This window comes from Babylonia areolata, chromosome 7 (assembly GCF_041734735.1).
Source record: "Babylonia areolata isolate BAREFJ2019XMU chromosome 7, ASM4173473v1, whole genome shotgun sequence".
NCBI classification, from domain to species: domain Eukaryota; kingdom Metazoa; phylum Mollusca; class Gastropoda; order Neogastropoda; family Buccinidae; genus Babylonia; species Babylonia areolata.
Window position 1 is genome coordinate 42,534,925 of NC_134882.1, and position 23,221 is coordinate 42,558,145.

The window sequence follows — 23,221 nt, forward strand, 5'->3', positions numbered from 1 at the left end:
AGAGAGAGAGAGAGAGAGAGAGAGAGAGATGAATATATATATATATGTGTGTGTGTATATGTACCTATTTATTTGTTTATTCATTTATTTATTTGTTAGTTTACTTAGTTGTTCATATATTCAATTGCTCATTCATTTGAACGACCTTTATATGTAATTTTCTCTAATCAACACAGAAAAGAAAACTTTTTATGATTCAGTTTCTTGAAGCAGATAATATAACCTTTGTTTTGGGGTGTGGTTTTTTGTTTGTTTGTTGTTTGTTGGTTGGTGTTTTTTTGTTTGTTTTTTGTTTGTTTGTTGTTGTTGTTGTTTAAGATGTTTGTTTGTTTGGTAGGTTATCTATTTATTGTAATAAACAATGTGAGAACGGCAATGTTTTATGACTATTCTCTTATTTCATATTGTTCGATTGTTTATCTGTTAATTTGTTTGTTTACTTGTTGATCATAGAATTAATGTGACAGCCGTTCAAGAATCATGTCCACCGGGGTGGGAGGGAGGGTGCGGGGGGGCGGGGGGGGGGGGGTGAAAGTAGAATGGAAACAAAAATTAATGGTAGATTGTATTGTAACCTGTTGTATCGCACAGTACAGATTGTATTGGAGGCAATGGTACTGAACAATGCATGTTGCATTGTGGTCTGTTGCATTGCCCAAGACACTGTATCACTGGTGGTAGGTTGCAGCAGCTTTCCACTTTCCACTTTCCATATTTGTGTGTGTGTGTGTGTGTGTGTGTGTGTGTGTGTGTGTGTGTTGTTGTTGTTGTTGTTGTTGCTGTTGTTGTTGTTGTTTATTTAAGAAAAGAAATTCCCATCGTTTCTCTGATTTCAAAATAACAACCACGTATTTCACATCTCCACTCCATCTTTTTCCGTTTGAGGTGTTCCGACCGACGCCCCCCCCCCCCCCCCCCCACCCGCCCCCCTTTTCCTCCCTCCCATTACCTGATTTCATTCATCTCTCATCTTCCCATACTTTTTTTCCCACTTGATTTTCACCTTCTTGTCTTGCCTTACCCTCGCTTTCTTTATATCAGTTTTTATCGTCTAATTTGTAACTGGCTTTTTTTGTTTCCATATTTCTAATCAAATATATATATATATATATATATATATATATATATATATATATATATATATCCAGCGTGCGAAGAGAGAAAAACTGCTCAGCACAAACATAATTTCCTTATTCAAATTTAAACGTCATGATCACTGTTGACCAATTGAAACAGGGCGTGTAAATGTAATTTCAAGAAAATGTATTATGATTTATTTGTACTGATGTAAAAAAAAAAAAAAAAATGTTACTTGAATACTGCCGATGACAAACAACATTGCAAATGAGTTTCTTTTCTTCTTCTTTTTTTTCTTTTTTTTTTCCGCGTGCCCGGCCCTTTTGATAACATCATACAAAAATGATTACCTAATAAACACACACACACACACACTAGCGACTCGCATGTATCGTGTTGTGTTGTGTTGCGTTGTGTTTGTTTTGTTGTGTAGTGTTGCGTTGTGTTGTGTTGTGGCGTTGTGTTTGTTGTGTTTGTTGCGTTGTGTTTGTTGCGTTGTGTTGCGTTGCGTTGTGTTGTGTTGCGTTGCGTTGCGTTGCGTTGCCTTGTCTTGCCTTGCGTTGCCTTGCCTTGCCTTGCCTTGTGTTGTGGCGTTGCGTTGTGTTGTGGCGTTGCGTTGTGTTTGTTGTGTTTGTTGCGTTGTGTTTGTTGCGTTGTGTTGCGTTGCGTTGTGTTGTGTTGCGTTGCGTTGCGTTGCGTTGCCTTGTCTTGCCTTGCCTTGCCTTGTGTTGTGTTGTGTTGTGTTGTGTTTGTTGCGTTGTGTTGTATTTGTTGCGTTGTGTTGTGTTGTGTCGCGGAGTGTTGTACATTGCTGTGCTATGCTGCGTTGCGTTGCGTTGCGTTGTATCGTGCTGTGTTGTGTGTTGTGTTGCGCTGGGTTGTGTTGTGTTGTGTTGTGCTATGTTGTCATGTCAAGCCAAGTCAAGTCAAGTGAAGATTTTATTTCATGGTGGTAAATTGAATAGGCAACAATTGTTGTTGTTTTTTTACATCGAGCCACCAATGAGGAAAAAAAATATAGGAGAGAGACAGACAGACAGAGAAGAAGAAACAAGCAGATGAAAAGCAACAATAACAACCAAATGCATATATTTTCAAGAATATTGTGATAAAGAAATACACAACTGCATTTCAATTTCACACACACACACACACACACACACACACACACACACACACACACACACACACACACACACACACACCTCTCAACACAAATTCTCGGACACAATTACACCATGCCCATCCCACCAACATGCACATGTTCCCTCATGTAGCGCAAAATCCTTGCCAACACAAGCATATATAAAACATTTCGCAATTAATAATAGGAGTATTAGACTAACAGATCAAATTTTGTAATACTGTTAATTATTTTCAATGAGGTGATTCTTCAGATTTTTCTTGAACACGTTTTTATTCACGAGTGAGTGGGAGATTATTCCTTAAATTTCCACCAGAATACAGAAAGCTGGATTTGTAGAGGTTGTTTCTTGGTCTGGGTATGCAGACCACGTGGTTGTGTCTGTGTTCAATAGTTTTAAAAGTGTCTGCAATCTTTTGTGGAGCATTTCCATACATAACATTATGCATGCAAACAGCTTTGTTGAAGTACAGCCTGTTGTGAAAAGATAATATATTAAGTTGTTTATAGTCCACTGGGGTCAGGGAGTTCAATTTCAACAATACTATTTTCAGTGCTCTTTTATACATACGGTGAATAAACTTCATGTTTGAGAGGCTACAGCTGTCCCATTAAGTTGACGCATAATCGATTACTGGCAGAATATGTGCACAGAAGAAGAACTTTCGTGAACGGACATTGAGGATCTTTTTGATTTTTGCTAGTTGAAGTATTCTATTAGAGAGACGTTTACTTAAGTACTTCGTATGATCAGTCCAAGATAGATCTTTATCAATAATGACACCCAGAATTTTATGTGAATCTACCTCTTCAATTTTATTGACGCCTAGGAATAGTAGTTTGAAGTTATGTTTCATTCTTTGTCGTGTACATACATACATGAACTTCGTTTTCTGAGCATTCAGAAAGTAAGTTTCAGAATATTATCTTGGAGTTCATTAGTTAGTTTACTGGCGTCTGAAATGCTTGAATGTAAGAATGTGTCATCTGCAAACATTTCACATTTACATTTCATATAACAAGGTAAGTCATTAACATAAGTGAAGAATAAAATTGGTCCTAAGATGGATCCCTGTGATACTCCATGTTTAATACATGTAAAATTTGAGGTTTGATTATTTACTGTTATTAACTGTTTCCTACCAGAAAGAAAATATTGCATAAGGTGAGTATACTCTGGTGGTAATTTATAAGCTTCTAATTTACGTAGTAACAAGGAGTGATTGATTACATCAAAAGCTTTTTCAAAATCTATAAAAAGGAGACATGTGAATTTATTTTCATTAATGTTATGTAGAAGACTGTCAGCGAGTTGTATGAGGGCTGTATGACAAGAATGACTTTTACGGAAACCAGACTGGTCTTCATGGATTAGGTCCTTGTCAAAGAAATAAGAACATAAACATTTTTGCAAATGTTTTTCAATGGGTGTAGATGGTGTGTTGTGTTGCGTTGCGTTGCGTTGCGCTGCGCTGCGTTGCGTTGCGTTGTGTTGTTTTGCGCTGCGCTGGGTTGTCGTGTCGTGTCGTGTCGTGTCGTGTCGTGTCGTGTCGTGTGTTGTGTTGCGCTGCGCTGCGTTGTGTTGTGTTGTGTTGTGTTTTTGTGTGCTAAGTCGTGAATATTCGAGGGTGTGTCCTTTTCTTTTAAATTGGAAGGTAATTTGCAAAAACGTTGTTTGATCTTTTGCTCTTTTTGTCGCTCATTGTCAACCATACAATGAAGTTGATGGTCATGCTCTGGTCACTTTGATGTTGGACAGGTGGGATGGCTGTACGCAGTGACCTTGACTGGTAGGTGCACAGTTGGATTGGCGCTGTCTGTCCATCCCTCTGTCTGTCTGTCCGTGTACTCTTCCGCATGTCTGTCTCCTCTCTGCCCCTGTGTGTGTGTGTGTGTGTGTGTGTGTGTGTGTGTGTGTGTGTGTGCGTGTGTGTGTGTGTGTGTGGGGGGGGGGGGCGTGCGTTTGTCTGTGTGTGTGTGTGTGTGTGTGTGTGTGTGTGTGTGTGTGTGTGTGTGTGCGTAAATATTTTGATTTACACAACTTTCTTAATTTACTCAGCTTCAGTTTCTTTGTTTGATTCACTTTCTATCTTTCTTTCTTTTTTTTTTCTTCTTTTTTTTTTAGCACAAAGAATTTCTGTGTGTGTAGGCAATAAGCCAGTCTGAGCCTTGAATGAAGTCAGAAAGAAGCACAAAGAAAGACCTTACCATCTTTTCCAAATCACAGGGGGCAAAACGCCCACTGGTAGGCGTCTTGCCCCAACACCTTGTAGGCGTTTTGCCCCAGTTTGAAAAAAAAATAGATGATAGAATTTCCAGGAAAAAGCAAAGGAGATAAATCGGTTTCAACACTACGATTCAACGGCTGACACATTCCTTTTACAGAACAATATGATCGAAATTTCATCAGCAAGGGTTTTACAGAAATCAAGGTGAAAACAATCAAATGCATGTGGAAAACATAGCTGAGTTCTGAGTGGCCTCCGTGTTGGGGTGAGTTTTCCCGGCTATCATGTGCAAATGGTAAAAGTGTCATTGGCTCGCTGTGTACCATGATCTCCGATATTTTGGGGGTGGGCGTTTGACCCCGACTGGGCTTCGTGCCCCGAATTACCCTACAATATGTTCAAACGACACCACCATTAGTAAATATTGTGACCAATCTTCTCTCTCTCTCTCTCTCTCTCTCTCTCTCTCTCTCTCTGTGTGTGTGTGTGTGTGTGTGTGTGTGTGTGTGTGTGTGTGTTTTAATACAATATTTTAGGCATTTTTTTCATATGGGGCCGGGGGGTTGGTTAAACTTGATATTGACACAGAAACAGTCGCTACACTAACGTTTAGCTTTCTTGCCAGGTCCTGAAATCTGTTCTGCAATCACAATGACGTGTTCATTCAGTCTATTCGAATTAGAGAGCAGCTCTGTCCGTTTATAGCACACACACACACCCCTCCCCCGCCCCCCTTCCACCACTACCACCAGTACGAAAAAGTAAACAAAATAGCTTGAGTCAACTCGTGGCCTTTCGTGTTCAAGCTATGGGTCGTGTTATTCCATTATGAAATCCCTTTCAGTGCCAGGAAAAGAAGAAGAAAAACAACAGAAGAAAGTGATGTTTTAAGTCCGATATCAATATCCAGAACAATCAGCCAAGAACCGATAAAAGTGTCTGGAGATACACCGCTCTAGATCAAATGTGTGAATTTTTTATCCTTCCCGAGCAGTTATTTCCCTTCTTCTGATGGTGATATCATCAGTGACATCACTATGTACGTACGTGATACGTACTGTGGCACTGAATGGGTTTTGAGCTTAACTCTGGATGAGAATTAGGGAGGGGGTGGTGGTGAGGGGGGGATTTCTTGCTACATGTCATTTCTCACATGCCTGTAAAGCAACTTGAACGCTTGCCATAGTTTTCAATTAAATAGGTCGCCTTCCATTATTTAGACAACAACAAAAAAATAATAATAAAAATAAGAAAATAAAAAAATAAAATAATAAAAACAACAACTAGGAACTGACCTCAAAAGAATAATCTCACTGGGTTTTTTTTTTTTATCAAACCCAAGCTACCACCGAAGCCACGGAGCAGCGAGGTCAAGGTCAAGGTCAAGGTCAAAGCTTCCTTCTGACCTTCTTCCCCAACTACAACACCAATGTCAACGCCGTCCTCATCATCACGTCCTACTACAACGCCACCGTCTACGTCAGCAACCCCAACGACCCGGACAATGGCACACACCGACAGTACCACGTGCAGGCTGGAGGGTCTGCACACGTCACCCTGCAGGGTAACGTCATCGTCTCCACCAATCAGGTGGTCGAACGGAAAGCGGTTCTCGTCGTCGCCACGCATCCGGTGTCCGTGTACGGGCTGAGTATCAAGCATCGGTGAGTTGGTGTCTTACACGGTCCTCAAAAAGTGCAGTTCAGTACAGTACAGTACAGTACACTACACTACACTACACTACAATACACAGCACTGCATTACACCGAATTACAATACAATACAATATAATACGGTACAATACAATAAATACAATACAATGCAATGCGAAACAACAGAACACAATACAATGCAATACAACCCCATACTCCTACCCTACCCCTATCCCCACCACCACCACCACCCCCGAAAAAAAGGTGGGGGGGGGGGGTGAAAAAAAAAGCAAAAATAAAAAACACCGGACAGTTAGAAACAATATAGATCTGCTTCCTGTTCCTATACGGGTGATTGGTTATGAAGTATTAGACCTGTTTTCTCTCTGTCTCTGTTTCTCTCTGTCTCTCTCTGTCTCTCTCTCTCTCTGTCTCTTCCCTTTAATTTCCTGAGGCCGTCTAGTGGGTAAAACATGTACCTACATATAATGCCTGAATGACTGTGTATTCACCCAGAACAAGTGATGGCTATACGGCAATTCCCATGGAGGCCCTGGGCACGCGCTACGTGGTCGCTACCTATGAGTACAATGGTATACAATAGTATACATTATTTTTCCTCTTGTTCTTGAGATCAATGTGGATAGACAAATTAATAGCTAGTTTTCGTGTTTGCTTGATTCGATTTCTGCTGACATGGATGATCACATCCTCTTCGGTCTTTTTGTTTGACGAATGATAAAAAGTATCGATCATTTTCATGTGAGTTTGAGTGTGGATGTTTCTGTTTACAAATTGAAAGCTGGGTTTGGTTGTTTGTTTGTTTGTTTTTTGGTGAATGTCTTTTATTTTGTCTGTTTGTTTGTTTTTTTGTGTTTTTTTTGTTTGTGTGTGTGTGTGTGTGTGTGTGTGTGTGTGTGTAGCCGTGTACCCAAGTGGTATTATGAAAGAAGGGGATGGTACAAAAGAATTACTGATGATTTACTGTATTAAAGGATAGAAAAGATGTAAGTGACCAGTCATCACCTGCTGTGGCTATTTATGCAAGTTAAGCGAACTTCAATGACGCTAGCGTGTGCTGCGAAGCAGATCAGCTCAAATCTGCCTAAACTTTGATCAGCATTGTGTTTGTTACAAGGCGTTCAGTGATAGATTTCTAAATGATTCCTGAACCGATTTACATCAGATTGGTCGCAAAAGAAACAGCCCAACACCTACTTTTTAATGAGTATGAAATGTTGAAGAACGCGTCCGATCCGCCGATTCTAACTGGCGGGAATTGTTCATCTTGCAAAACAAAATACTCGTTTCAGATGGCAAGTCTAAAGAGGGTTTGGATTCCCTCACTCGCCTTTATCGATTTCGTTATTGTGGTTTTTAAACCAGCAGAAATCACACGTGAGCCATGAAGGCTTCAGCTGTAATCAGCCACTTTGGCGCCATGAAGGCTTCAGCTGTGATCAGCCACTTTGGTGCCATGAAGGCTTCAGCTGTAATCAGCCACTTGCATGCCATGAAGGCTTCAGCTGTGATCAGCCACTTTCATGCCATGAAGGCTTCAGCTGTGATCAGCCACTTTCGTGCCATGAAGGCTTCAGCTGTGATCAGCCACTTTCATGCCATGAAGGCTTCAGCTGTGATCAGCCACTTTCGTGCCATGAAGGCTTCAGCTGTGATCAGCCACTTTGGTGCCATGAAGGCTTCAGCTGTGATCAGCCACTTTGGTGCCATGAAGGCTTCAGCTGTGATCAGTCACTTTGGCGCCATGAAGGCTTCAGCTGTGATCAGCCACTTTGGCGCCATGAAGGCTTCAGCTGTGATCAGCCACTTTGGTGCCATGAAGGCTTCAGCTGTAATCAGCCACTTTGCATGCCATGAAGGCTTCAGCTGTAATCAGCCACTTCATGCATGAAGGCTTCAGTTGATCAGCCACTTTCGTGCCAATGAAGGCTTCAGCTGTGATCAGCCACTTTGGTGCCATGAAGGCTTCACCTGTGATCAGCCACTTTGGTGCCATGAAGGCTTCAGCTGTGATCAGCACTTTGGTGCCATGAGGCTTCACTGTGACAGCAACATTTCGTGCATAGAAGGCTTCAGCTGTGATCAGGGCCACTTTGGTGCCATGAAGGCTTCAGCTGTGATCAGCACTTTCGGTGCCATGAAGGCTTCAGCTGTAATCAGCCAACATTCGTGCCATGAAGGCTTCAGCTGTGATCAGCCACTTTGGTGCCATGAAGGCTTCAGCTGTAATCAGCCACCTTGGTGCCATGAAGGCTTCAGCTGTGATCAGCCACTTTGGTGCCATGAAGGCTTCAGCTGTGATCAGCCACTTTGGTACCATGAAGGCTTCAGCTGTGATCAGCCACTTTGGTGCCATGAAGGCTTCAGCTGTGATCAGCCACTTTGGTGCCATGAAGGCTTCAGCTGTGATCAGCCACTTTGCTGTCATGAAGGCTTCAGCTGTGATCAGCCACTTTGGTGCCATGAAGGCTTCAGCTGTGATCAGCAACATTCGTGCCATGAAGGCTTCAGCTGTGATCAGTCACTTTGGTGCCATGAAGGCTTCAGCTTGTGACCAGCCACTTTGGTGCCATGAAGGCTTCAGCTGTGATCAGCCACTTTGGTGCCATGAAGGCTTCAGCTGTAATCAGTCACCTTGGTGCCATGAAGGCTTCAGCTGTGATCAGCCACTTTTGGTGCCATGAAGGCTTCAGCTATGATCAGCCACTTTGCTGTCATGAAGGCTTCAGCTGTGATCAGCCACTTTGGTGCCATGAAGGCTTCAGCTGTGATCAGCCACTTTCGTGCCATGAAGGCTTCAGCTGTGATCAGCCACTTTGGTGCCATGAAGGCTTTAGCTGTGATCAACCACTTTGGTGCCATGAAGGCTTCAGCTGTGATCAGCAACATTCGTGCCATGAAGGCTTTAGGTGTGATCAGCCACTTTGGTGCCATGAAGGCTTCAGCTGTGATCAGCCACTTTGGTGCCATGAAGGCTTCAGCTGTGATCAGCCACTTTCGTGCCATGAAGGCTTCAGCTGTGATCAGCCACTTTGGTGCCATGAAGGCTTTAGCTGTGATCAGCCACTTTGGTGCCATGAAGGCTTCAGCTGTGATCAGCAACATTCGTGCCATGAAGGCTTCAGCTGTGATCAGCCACTTTCGTGCCATGAAGGCTTCAGCTGTGATCAGCTACTTTGGTGCCATGAAGGCTTTAGCTGTGATCAGCCACTTTCGTTTGTCACTTTCTTGCTTTGCTTCGGTTTTCTTTTGGTTGGTTTTGATTTAAAGACTCTTTGGTGTCTCTTCCTTTGTGTGTGTGTGTGTGTGTGTGTGTGTGTGTGTGTGTGTGTGTGTGTGTGTGTGTGTGTGTGTGTGCAATACATCTTTATTCATCCATTTGGAAATTAAGTGTGTGTGTGTGTGTGTGTGTGTGTGTGTGTGAGTGTGTGTGTGTGTGTGTCTGTGTCTGTGTGTGAGTGTGTGTGTACGATAACCCTCAAAACCCACTGCATGACGCAGTCAAAGAACCAAAAGGCAGCCGCCTAGGACGAGGAAGATCATGGATGGGGCAAGCAGAAGACACAATCCAGCTAGTATGCCGACTACAAGACCTGAAAGAAACAAAAGAATGGGAGAAAAACCCCGAAAACCTCAACCATCTATTCAACACAGCCACTTCACCCACTCTAGGAAGACATTGTCGGGAATGGCCAGAGGGCAAAACTGATGCGGAAGTGAAGCTACTCATAGAAGAAAACAGTAAAGAAGAGGACATCATCATATACACAGATGGCTCAGTCACCAAAGACCAATCCGGTTGGGGATTCACTGCGAAACAAAATGGAAAAACAGTTAGGGAAGAGAATGCTGCCTACAAAGTCACAACCTCCAGCCTAACGATGGAAGTTGAAGCTGTGACACATGCCCTCCAGTGGCTATCGTCCATCCATACGCCCGGAAACCAACATGCCATGATTCCAACCGACTCAATGAACCTCATACAGAAAATTGAAAACGGAATGGGAAGCCCAGAGTGGCATAAGGCAATGCGCAACTTTCAGATTAAAAAACTCACATGGTCATACTGCCCGGGACATGCAGGAGTTAAGGGAAATGAGCGAGCTGACAGACTTGCTGGTAACGCAACACCAACGAGCGGCCTACATCTAGGAAAATCGGAAATCTTCAGAAAAGTCAAAGAATATAAAAAAGAACAGGTACAAGGCCATCACACCATCGATCGCCTCAAAGAAATAAAAGCAGAGAGAGGCAGTGGCCGTAAGTCTAACATGAAAGGCAGAGCACGATGCTTTGCTAATCAAACAAATATCGGCATCATTTCCAAACCAACATTGCGCAAATTTCTTCAAAACGGAACAGAGTCTCTGTGGGCTTTTCCAAATACAGTAGACTGAGCAACACACTAGACGCCACGTTCTTGGCATCAGAGATCTTTTCCCATCCCTCTTGCGGCCAATCAGTGGCAGCCTCTGTGCGTGTGTGTATGTGTGTGTTTGTGTGCATGTGTGGGTCTGTATTTTTGAGTGCGTTTGTGCATGCGCGAGAGTGTAAGTGTACACAAGTGTCAGTAGAGTTCTGTGCACGTGGTGTGTGTGTGTGTGTGTGTGTGTGTGTGTGTGTGTGAGGGGGAGGTGGGGGTGCGGAGGGAGGTGGGGTAGAGGATGAGGTATGTGAGTGTATGCATGCCTACACTGTGGGAGCAACAGGATATATGAACGTATATATATATATATATCTTTGTACATATGTGTGTGGAGATATGGGCATATGTGTGTGCGCTTGTACAAGTAAGTGTTCATCTGTGTGTGTGTATGTGTGTGTGTGTGTGTGTGTGTGTGTGTGTGTGTGTGTGTGTGTGTGTGTGTGTGTGTGTGTATGTGTGTGTGCCGTGGAAGCTGTGATACGTAGACTAGAAATGAGTGTGTGGAGGAGGGGGGTAGAGGAGGTGCAGGGTAATGTGTGTGGTGTGTGTGTGTGTGTGTGTGTGTTGGAGCTCATGTACGTTTATATGTATTTGACTGTGCTTTCATATCTGTGAAACTGCGTGTTCGGTGCATATCTGTTATGCATGTGTGGGTGTATATGTGAATGTGTGTCTTAATGTTTTACATCTATTTGCTTTTTTTTTTTTTTTTTTTTTTTTTACATTATAGTTATTATTTATTATTTATTTATTTATTTGTGTAAGCTTATCTATCATTGATTCACCTTTTTTTTTTCTTTTTTTTTTCCTCAAGGCCTGACTAAGCGCGTTGGGTTACGCTGCTGGTCAGGCATCTGCTTGGCAGATGTGGTGTAGCGTATATGGATTTGTCCGAACGCAGTGACGCCTCCTTGAGCTACTGAAACTGAAACTGAAATTGATACATCTTTATTCATCCATTTGGAAATTAATTGTGTGTGTGTGTGTGTGTGTGTGTGTGTGTGTGTGTGTGTGTGTGTGTGTGTGTGTGTGTGTGTGTGTGTGTGTGTGTGTGTGTGTGTGTGTGTGTGTGTGTGTGTGCGTGTTTAAAAAAAAGAAAAACAACAACAACAAAACTTCTTTCTTTTCATATAATTGTTTACGTGGTGATATAAGACTGTTTTCAGTTACGTGACTAAAGTTTTGAAAACAAAGCTAAAACTCTGATGACAAAGCGCAGTTTGCAAAACAGCCTCAGCGTTCCCGTTCCCGTTCCTGTTCCATCTCTCTCTGTCGCTAACTGCTGTATAATGCAGTGCTGTGCCAATACGTGCTGGACGTGCCGAATCCTCCTTCCTGACAGCACCTCTACATTATACGGTGACAATGGAAGGGAGCCTGGAGCAGTTCGGGAGATGGTGGTAGTGCAGAAAAAGGACTGACGGGAAATGCAATATACCTGATTGCCTTTTTTCCCTGTTTGCGCTTGGCGCACCAAAACCAATGTTTGTGATACCTGTGTGGCCATTTTCCGTACCTTCATGCGTCAGGGAAGGGGCGTGGGGTGGGGGGTGTGGGGTGGGGGGGAGAGAAAAATAGATCGCAATTTGCCTTTTTGATGTATTGTTTGCTGGGCCGGTGTGAGGGGTGAGTGTGGGGGGTGAATGAGAGAAAGAGAATGGGGGGTGGGGATGTGGGGTGATGGAGAGAGAGAGAGAAGAGAGAGAGAGAGAGAAGAGAGAGAGAGAGACGTGCTTCATGTGTGTGCGTGTGTGTGTGTGTGTTTGTGTGGTGTGTGTGTGTGTGTGTGTGTGTGTGTGCGTGTGTTGTGGGGGAGGAGGGGGCGGGGGGGGGGGGGGGGCGTTGTGCTTTCTATGTCACTGGACCTTTACATAAAAAAAACGATCTCCCTTTTCCGCTTCGTGAAAATTAATGCCTGCACACAGCTATTCCAGGTCTGACACAAAAGCCTACCTCTTTCCAAAGCATGTCCTCCATACAGCCCCGCCCCTGCCTCTTTTCTTAGATATATATATATGCCTAAAATACTGTATTAACACACACACGCACGCACGCACACACACACACACACGCACACACACACACGCACACACACACACACACACACACACACACACACACACACACACACACACACACACACACACACACAGAGATCTTTTTTACGTCCATTGTTTCTCTGGCTTTCTGTTCAAATGCGTGTTTCAGTTTTGTCTTCCACCCCGTTTGTTTCAGAGTTATGCATGTGTATGAATTTTGGGTGCCGAGAAAGCGGCTTTGGTTTGTTTCCGCACGAGAGCAGGGCTATATAGCTCTATTTCTTCTTCTGATTATGTTTATTATGATTATGATTATAATAACGATGATTATTATTATTATTTTTACTGATAATGATAATCGTCATCATTGTTATCATTATTATTGTTATTGTATTGTCATCATTTGTCATCATAAATTTATTTGTTTATTTGATTACTTATTCATTATCATCATTATTATTATCATCATTATTACCACATACCACAGCATGCCAGTTCATCGCAACAAGCACGGAAACTGCCCTGTAGGGTGCACCAATTTTGCCAAAAGATGCACTTGTGACACCGCTAAAAAAATTTGCGGCCGGGGCGATGTGACGTCACGCAGTGGGCTTTAGTCAGTGGCTTTGAAACACCAGTGATGTATGTGCTCAAATTCACGGTGTGATTATATGTGTTCACAATGGACATCATTATGTTGGCTGTTTGTCAACAGGATTCTCCTAACAGTCTTGTTCGCCGTTCTCAGTTCGTAGTTCATTTTTCAAGTTTCTGCAGCGACAAATGGAAGCTAGCCGGTTTTAGATTTTTTTTTAATTTTTTTTACCCGGGTACATTTTGGTTTCAATTAATCTATATCCGGGTATATATGGAGTGATGGCCTAGAGGTTACGCGTCTGTCTAGGAAATGAGAGAATCTGAGCGCGCTGGTTCGAATCACGGCTCAGCCGCCGATCTTTCATCCGCCTCCACTAGACCTTGAGTAGTGGTCTGGACGCTAGTCATTCCAATGAGATGATAAACCGAGGTCCCGTGTGCAGCATGCTCTTAGCGCACGTAAAAGAACCCACGGCAACAAAACGGTTGTTCCTGGCAAAATTCTGTAGAAAATCCACTTCGATAGGAAAAAAAACAACAACAACAACAAAGAAACAAAACAAAACAACAAAAAAATGCACGCAGAAAAAAATACAAAAAAATGGGTGGCGCTGTAGTGTAGCGGCGCGCTCTCCCTGGAGAGAGCAGCCCGAATTTCACACAGAGAAATCTGTTATGATAAAAAGAAATACAAATATAAATACAAATATTACAAATATATTTTGGTTTAAGTTATTCGAAATCCGATGATATCCCCGAAAACAGAGTATGGCTGCTTACATGGCGGGGTAAAAACGGTCATGCACGTAAAAGCCCACTCGTGTACATACGAGTGAACGTGTGAGTTGCAGCCCACGAATGAAGAAGAAGAAGACTGGAGAAGAAGTAGAAGAAGAATCTAGTGATATTTGGGCTTGGGCCATTTTATACCTTTTTTTTATTTTTTTTTTATTCCATTTTATACCCGGGCATATTCTGGACAAGCTCTATTATTCCGGGCAGCTTCGGCGGGACGTTGTCGGGCAGAGAATGATAAATAATTTTGATGTTTCCGCAAGTCAGTTCCCTCCGTTATTTTGCGGCGGGTGATTCAGAACCTGACGTCAGTGGTCGGCCGGCGAGAGAGAGAGAGAGAGAGAGAGAGAGAGAGAGAGAACTGGTGCTCGTTCCAGTCAACACACTGTGAGATTAGAAAATTGCGCCCCGCTTATTAGCTCTGCGGGACCCGCTGCATGTCGGGTTCCCGGAGTCGCAACGGGCTGACTGATTGTTAAGTCTAGAAAACTCCGTGAAGAGATGTGTGTGTGTGTGTGTGTGTGTGTGTGTGTTGGGGAATGGTTTGGGGGTGGACTGGAGAGGTTGGCACGGAGGTTGGGGTGGTTATGACGTGGAACAAAATCACTCACAAACCCAACAAGTGCATTGCTGCTTTACAAGCATGGAAAGAAAGGGCGGTGGGTGGGTGGGTGTGGGAGGGGGGAAGGGGGAGGGGGGGGAAACTTGTGGTGATATAATTTTTTTCTTTCCCTATTTCCCTATTCCCCCTTGTTTTTCTCCCTTTTATTTTATCTTATCTTGTTTTATTTCATTTAATTCTCTCTCTCTCTCTCTCTCTCTCTCTCTCTCTCTCTCTCTCTCTCTCTCTTCTTTTCCTTTCTTTTCTATTATGTTGGTTAATTTAAGGTGATTGTTAGAAGGCTGTCTAGGTAAAGTCACGTCATTGTCAAAAAGGCTGTCTAGGTAAAGTCACGTCATTGTCAAAAGGCTGTCTAGGTAAAGTCACGTCATTGTCAAAGGGTTGTCTAGGTAATGTCACGTCATTGTCAAAAAGACTGTCTAGGTAAAGTCACGTCATTGTCAAAAAGACTGTCTAGGTAAAGTCACGTCATTGTCAAAAAGACTGTCTAGGCAAAGTCACGTCACTTTGTTGCTAGTCTGACGTCAGTGCCGACGTGTTACTCAAGACGGACTGTTATGGGATATCAGCAGAGAGTCTCAGTGACTCCTCGTTGAATAGCGTGCAGTCAGTTCAAATGTGTGAGAAGTAAACATGATTAATACTGTTGTAATATCGCATTTCATCATGAATGAAAAAAAAGAAAATAAAAAAAAATATATATATATATATTTGTACTTTTGTTTTATTTCGTATTTTGTAATGGAGCAGACTACTGACACTTTATATGGATTTTGTAAAAGTACTACCCACAGCCCGCAGTCAGTATGATATTGTCTTTTCTCTTCGGTCTGTTCACGCTTTAAGATTCCTGAACGGTAATGCTTGCAAGGTGTAGTCAATAATTCACACAAACTGGGACAAAATGAATGCAGACTGTCTAAATATACATAACGAGACGTCCCCCTCCTCCCCCCCCCCCCCCCCCCCCCCCCCCCCCCCCCCCCCCCCCAAAAAAAAAAAAAAAAAAAAAAAATTCCCCACTCCCATTCGACTTGTTCAAAACCAAGTATTTGTTCCCTTTATGTACCTACTGCTACCATGGAGACCTTTCCTCTTTTTCCTTTCACTACGTTGATTTTTTCAGTGCTGAAAAGGAAGACAGTCAATAAAAATTATATATATAATATACTCTTTTCTCTTCGATCTGTTAACGCTTTATGATGCCCGAATTGTAGCGTTTGCAAGGTGTAGTCAATAATTCACACAAACTGGGACAGGATGAATGATGAATGGAGACTGTTTAATTGAACAAAACGTTGCCAGTTGCCAATTATTGACATGTTCGTCCATACAGAGAGACGACGCAGGCCTACTGGCTAAGTCTTCCCTGTCTATTTGTAGGCATGTAGGAATGGATGTATTCCAGTATGTTGGTTGGCTTGTGTATTATCATGTTTGCGTGCACGCATGTCAGTGTATATGCACGTATAACTTGATGGAAGTGAGTGCGCACGTATCCATACAGGTTGATATATATAAGGGGGTAGGGGTAGCTGTTTTGGGGAGAGAGGTAGGTTTCAAGGCCAGGCAGGAAAGAGTTGGGTGCAGGGTTTTGTGTGTCCAAAAACTGACGGCATGTCTCTCTCTCCCCCGCCCCTCCCCCCACACCACTGTGTAGTCTACGTCACTCTGCACCTTACCAAATTTCTCTGGTTTGATTTTTTTTTTTTTTAAACGTCCATTCTTATTTTAACGCATTATTTGAACAAAGCGTTTTATTTCGTTTCATTCTGTCTTCCTCTCATTCACCTGATCAAAATTATCTGATTTAAGGGGAAAAAATGTAGCTATTCCTCATCTTAACGCATACAGAAAATTGAAAACGGAATGGGAAGCCCAGAGTGGCATAAGGCAATGCGCAACTTTCAGATAAAAAAACTCACATGGTCATACTGCCGGGGACATGTAGGAGTTAAGGGAAATGAGCGAGCTGACAGACTTGCTGGTAACGCAACACCAACGAGCGGCCTACATCTAGGAAAATCGGAAATCCTCAGAAAAGTCAAAGAATATCAAAAAGAACAGGTACAAGGCCATCACACCATCGATCGCCTCAAAGAAATAAAAGCAGAGAGCGGGAGCGGCCGTAAGTCTAACATGAAAGGTAGAGCACGATGCTTTGCAAATCAAACAAATATCGGCATCATTTCCAAACCAACATTGCGCAAATTTCTTCAAAACGGAACAGAGTCTCTGTGGGCTTTTCCAAATACAGTAGACTGAGCAACGACACTAGACGCCACATTCTTGGCATCAGAGATCTTTTCCCATCCCTCTTGCGGCCAACCAGTGGCAGCCTCTGTGCGTGTGTGTATGTGTGTGTTTGTGTGTATGTGTGGGTCTGTGTTTTTGAGTGCGTTTGTGCATGCGTGAGAGTGTAAGTGTACACAAGTGTCAGGAGAGTTCTGTGCATGTGTGTGTGTGTGTGTGTGTGTGTGTGTGTGTGTGTGTGTGTGTGTGTGTGTGTGTGTGTGAGGGGGAGGTGGGGGTGCAGGGAGGAGGTGAGATAGAGGATGAGGTATGTGAGTGTATGCATGCCTACACTGTGGGAGCATCAGGATATTGGAACGTATATATATATATATATATCTTTGTATATATGTGTGTGGGGTTGGGGGTGGGAGATATGGGCGTGTGTGTGTGTGCTTGTACAAGTAAGTGTTCATCTGTGTGTGTGAGTGTGTGTGTGTGTGCGTGTGCGTGTGCGTCTGTGTGTGTGTGTGTGCAGTGGAAGCTGCGATACATAGACTAGAAACTCCGAGTGTGTGGAGGAGGGGGTAGAGGAGGTGCAGGGAAATTTGTGGTGTGTGTGTGTGTGTGTGTGTGTGTGTGTGTGTGTGTGTTGGAGCTCATGTACGTTTATATGTATTTGACTGTGCTTTCATATCTATGAAACTGCGTTTTGGGGGCATATCTGTTATGCATGTGTGGGTGTATGTGTGAATGTGTGTCTTCATGTTTTATATTTATTTGCTTATTTATCATCATTGTTCTCTTATTTATTTAATTATTTATTTATTATTATTATTATCATTATTTTCATTACTACTACCTTTTTTTCCCATCATAATTATTATTTATTTATTTATGTATGTACGCTTATATATATATATTTTTTTTTTTTTCTCAAGGCCTGACTAAGCGCGTTGGGTTACGCTGCTGGTCAGGCATCTGCTTGGCAGATGTGGTGTAGCGTATATGGATTTGTCCGAAGGCAGTGACGCCTCCTTGAGCTACTGATACTGATACTGATACTTTGCGCATTATCTGAACACAACGTCTCGTTTCGTTTCATTTCATTCCGTTTCGTTTCCTTTCTCCCTGCCCGGCCATACTGGACAGACGCTCAACTGGTGGTGGCGGCAGCGGAGAACGACACGGAAGTGACGGTGACTGTGCGCGTGCTCAAGGCCACCACGTGCGGGGGCGTGGTGCTGGACACAACGGACAGCGCGCAGATGCACTTCCGCCTGCACGCGCAGGACACGGTGCGCGTGCTGTGTGACGGTGACATCACCGGAAGTGTCGTCAACAGCAGCAAACCCGTGGCGGTCATTTCGGGAAACAGCTGTGCCAAGGTCAGTGTTGAAGTTGGTGAGGTATCTTCCTGGGTGATGGTTCTCACATTCTGAATACATAATTATGTACATGGCTGGAAAAGTTTTCTTTGCTCAGAAACGGGAGGTTTCAGTTTACTTGTGTGTCTGTTTCGGTGGTCTCCTCTGACCGCCTTCGTCAGCAGCGCTTTTCCGTCCTGCATGTTTTGTTGTTCATTAATGAAGGTGCGAAACCATATGAGTAAATCGATACATTCAACTTGTTTACTTTAGCGCTGATTTCAAGAGTGTGTGGATATTTGGATTGGGGGGGGTTGGGGGCGGGGGGGGGGGGGCCGGGGGGGGAACAACCTTCCATACCCCCAGACCTCCACCTTCTTGCCTTTGACTTCAAGAAGTCAGTAAGTATAATAGATACCGCATGCTGGATTCTAATGATGAATGATGGTGATGAGTGATGCCGCAGCTGATGTCGATGATCAGCGATGATTAAGGTTGGGTGGATGGATGTGATGATGATGGTTGTGATGGTGATGTTGGATTATGATGATGACGATGATGCTGGATGGATGGATGGACGGGTGGATGGATGATGACGACTGACCAACAACAAACCGCCCTGATGGCCTCTGGGCAGGTGCCTACCATGCGGCAGTACCGCGACCACCTGGTGGAGATGATGGTGCCCGTGCAAGCGCTGGGCAAGCGCTACCTGCTGCACGCTTTCCAGGGCCGCACCACGGGAGCCATCTACCGGGTGGTGCCCGGCCAGAGGGGGACGTCAGTCAGCTACGGGCCGGGACTGACGCCAAACGCCATCGGTGATCTCCCTTTCCAGGAGTTCACTATCCAGCAGACGCAGACGGGGCTGATCACAGCTGGTATGTTCTGGGTGACGGCAGGTGAGACGACGTTCTCCACCACTTCTTTTGGGTGTTTGGGGACAGTTTGTGTGTGGTACGTTGTGGGTGACGGCAGGTGAGACGACGTTCCCCACTGCTTCGGGGTGTTCGGGTGTAAAGTTGGGGGACAGGGTGTGGGTGGTTCGTTGTGGGTACGGCAGGTGAAACGACGTACACCATCACTACGTCAGGGTGTGTGGGTGGAAAGATGGGGGACAGAGTGTGTTCTTGATGACGGCAGGTAAGAGAACGTATTCCATCACTACTTCGGGGTGTGTGGGTGGAAAGATGGGGGACAGGATGTGTTCTTGATGACGGCAGGTGAGAGAACGTATTCCATCACTACTTCGGGGTGTGTGGGTGGAAAGATGGAGGACAGGGTATGTTCTTGATGACGGCAGGTGAGAGAACGTATTCCATCACTACTTCGGGGTGTGTGGGTGGGAAGATGGAGGGATAGGGTGTGGGTGGTACAGGGGGTGGGGGGGAGGAGGTAGGTAGGGAGGGGTGAAGGAAGGCGTGGGGTTTGGGTGAGAAAGGTAGGTAGCTGGGGTGGGGGACGGGGTGGAAGGAGGGAGGCGTCGTGAGGTAGGTAGGAAACAGAATTTCACCAGAGGGCAACACTCACGTTGCCAAGGGTTCTCTTACCATGCTCCCAGTGCATGCTGAGGTCCCAACGTGTGTAGCACGCACTTGGCGCACAGACACACACACAGCCACCCCCTTTACCCCTCCCCCCTCCTGTCCCCCCACACCCCCACCCCCCATCACCCTCTATCCCCAAAGCAACCTAAGTGTTGTCCTCTGGCAAATTTCTGTAAAAGATATGCACTCTAATAGGTACACAAATATACATGCATGCACTCAAGGCCTGACTAATAAGCGTGTTGGGTTATGCCGCTATCAGTCATCTACCTAGCAGATGTAGTGTAGCGAATATGGATTTGTCCGAATGCAGTGACACCTCTTTGATAAACCGAAACTGAAACTGAAAGGTTAAGTCGGATTGGCTGTATTTGATCTTCTGCACATATGTTGATCCGGGAGATCGGAAAAATCTCCACCCTTTCGTAAAAATATAGAATTCAAGATCACACACACACACACACACACACACACACACACACACACACACACACACACACACACACACACACAGATATATATATATATATATATATATATCCTTTTGGAGAGCTGTTGTCTAACAGCAAGACGAATTCCCAGCCTTTTAATTTCGCAAACTATAATTTAGAACATGCCAGTTTTGTGTGAACATCAAGATGCACAACTATTGCACTTGAAACGATCACTCTCTGTCGCTTCGTGAAATGCCCACCTCTTTCCAATTGATACATGCCCTCCCTTCTATGTCCTTAGTGTCTACAGCCTCCCGGCTATGTATGTGTATTAAAGAATTTGTGTTTCATCCCTTTGTCTCAGAGTTGTATGCATGCATGTTAAAGTTGGGTGTGAAAAATGAAAACGCTTTGATTTTGCTCTCGCTGAATATTTACGCTAAAGATACATTATCATTATGCTTGTTACTATTGTTATTACAATAATAATGGTAAGTAGTAGTAGTAGTAGTGCTGTTTTGTTGTTCTTGTTTCGTGGTATGCTTTTAATTCTGTAGCCCGTAACTGAACACCAAGAGTAAGTATATATGCAGCACAATCTCAGTATTTTTGTATTTTTTGGTCCTTTTTTAATTAACTGTTTTGGAGGACAAAAGAACACTCCTTGCGCATAGTGTTATTTTCATTTGACAAGTGAGAGACCTTGCATATGTGCGCGCGCGCGTGCGTGCGTGCGTGCGTGTGTGTGTATGTGTGTGTGTGTGTATGTGTACGTGTGCGTGTGTATGTGTGTGTGTATGTGTGTGTGTGCGTACATGTGTACGTGTGCGTGTGTATGTGTACGTGTGTGTGTGTGTGTGTCTGTGTGTGTGTGTTCGTGTGTGTGCGTGTGTATGTGTACGCGTGTATGTTGGTGTGTGTGTTTGTGTGTGTGTGTGTGTGTGTGTGTGTGTGTGTGTGTGTGTGTGTCCTCCCCACGTACAGATCAGCCCATACTGGTGGTGGGCTACACGTTGGGACAGGGCGAGACCGTGGCCGGGATCACCCCGGAACTGGGTGACCCCCTCATGACCTCCCTGACCTCCCCTGACCTTGCCCCCTCCGACTACGTCCTTGACCTTGACATCACCCCACGCCACAGCGACCAGGCGTACGAGTGCTACGTGACGGTAGTGGTCAAGGAAGAGCACGCCTCAGGAGTGTTCCTGGACACCCAGCCTGTTGCACTGCAGTCCTCGCTGGATGGACAGGGGCTGTCCGTGAGTGGCGTGGACTTCTGTTGTCACGCTTCTTCTTGTTGATCTTGTTCTTCTTTTTCTTCTTCTTGTTCTTGCTCTTGTTCATGCGGTTCGGTGTGCTTATCTTGTTGACCTGAGAGATCAGAAAAAAGTACTCCACCTTTTACCCACCAGGCGCCGTGAGCGGTATTCGAACCCGGGACCCTCAGATTGAAATTCCAACGCTGTAACCACTCCTCGGCTCGCTCTGTGTGTGTGTGTGTGTGTGTGTGTGTGTGTGTGTGTGTGTGTGTGTGTGTGTGTGTGTGTGTGTTCGTTCTTTTGCTTAACGTATATCCACATTTGTGATTTTAGACGAAAATCCATTTTCTCCCCCACCCCACCCATACCGTAAATCATCACTACTTTCCCTGTTCCTCTCTCCTCAATTTAACATTCTTTTTTTTTTTTTTTTTTTTTTAAAGAAGAAGAATATAAACGAAATGAAATAAACTAACTAGTCAACCGGTAGAATTACAACAAAGAGCCAGTTGAGCTCCAAATTAAACTTTGAACTATTTCAAACACATGTTGATTATCATATAAGACATTTCCAATGGAAGCAGGTGGAACTGCAGATTTTGTAAAAGACATAGGTAAGTATGTTTTAACTGTTCACATTAAAAGATGATATGCACGGGGGTAATTTCATTGCCGCAAATGCAAGTCACATTAGAAGTATATTTTGTTTTTATGGCATCCAGTCGTAGTCTGTGTATTAGACTGCTGAGCCTTCTGCTACTGTGATGTCCTTTTGTTTTAAAAGAAATCTTGCAATCAATTTTTCGCGAGCTATTGTCAGTATTTTCTCTGTCAGGATCAGACTCCTGTTTTAGTTTATTGACATGGTTCCAGCAAGTTTTCTCCAGCACAGAATAACCTTCTTGTAAAGGATATGGAATACGAATTTCTATGGCATTGTAAATGTTCATTGCGCCTTTTTTCGCACAACGATCCGCCCGCTCATTTCCCACAATCCCTTCGTGAGAAATTCGTGAGAAGGGATCCAACAAACATTAATATTTGTACCACGGGTGGTCAAAACATGAATTATATGACGAATTTCTATTATGTGTTCTCCTCTTGTCTTCAAATAAAAGATTTTAATGCTTGTGTGTGTGTGTGTGTGTGTGTGTGTGTGTGTGTGTGTACGTGCATGCGTGCGAGTGTTTGTGTATGTACGTGTGTGTGTGCGTGCGTGCGAGTGTGTGTGTGCGTGCGTGTGTGCGAGTGTGCGTTCGTGTGTGTGTGTCTGTGTGTGCGTGTGTGTGTGTGTGGCTACGTGTGTGTATGTTCTGTCCCCCCCCCTCTCCATACCCCCCCCCCCTGCCCCGACCCCTCCACAGTACGGCGTACAGCGGGTGACGTCCTGGCCGGCCCGTCTGTATCACAGCAACGGGAGCAGCCTGGCTGCTGATGTCCACTGCTCTGCTGACGGGGCCAGCCTGGGCTTCCCTGCCGGACACACCCTGCCGGACTTCACAGGTACCGCTGGACCGGCCCAGTTATACCAACCACCCCCTGTTGCTTTTTTGTTGTTGTTGTTGTTTTTTCTTACCCCCATGGGTCAAATCCTGTTATATTGGTTATGCTTTGCGTGTTGTGCTTTGACTTATCTGTTATACAGCTGCTTTGATGTTTCTGTGAATAAAGTTTGTTTTATCAACAACAACAGCAACAACAAAATCCTGCTAACCCCGGATAAATCCTGGGGTCTATGCAGACTAGCCTGGGATGAACCCCGCAGGGTACACGTTAGCTGT

The 23,221-nt window shown here is 44.3% G+C and overlaps 1 protein-coding gene across 1 annotated transcript in view; it reads left to right on the forward strand.

Moving 5' to 3' along the window:
- LOC143284269 (uncharacterized) overlaps window positions 1-23,221 on the forward strand; it is a 33,521-nt gene that overhangs the window by 513 nt on the left and 9,787 nt on the right. Inside the window, exons 2-8 of the mRNA XM_076590956.1 lie at window positions 3,981-4,011; window positions 5,792-6,113; window positions 6,618-6,694; window positions 17,986-18,221; window positions 18,838-19,102; window positions 21,166-21,440; window positions 22,805-22,943. Of these exons, the coding sequence (XP_076447071.1) occupies window positions 3,981-4,011; window positions 5,792-6,113; window positions 6,618-6,694; window positions 17,986-18,221; window positions 18,838-19,102; window positions 21,166-21,440; window positions 22,805-22,943 (1,345 nt within the window). The remainder of the gene's footprint in view (window positions 1-3,980; window positions 4,012-5,791; window positions 6,114-6,617; window positions 6,695-17,985; window positions 18,222-18,837; window positions 19,103-21,165; window positions 21,441-22,804; window positions 22,944-23,221) is intronic.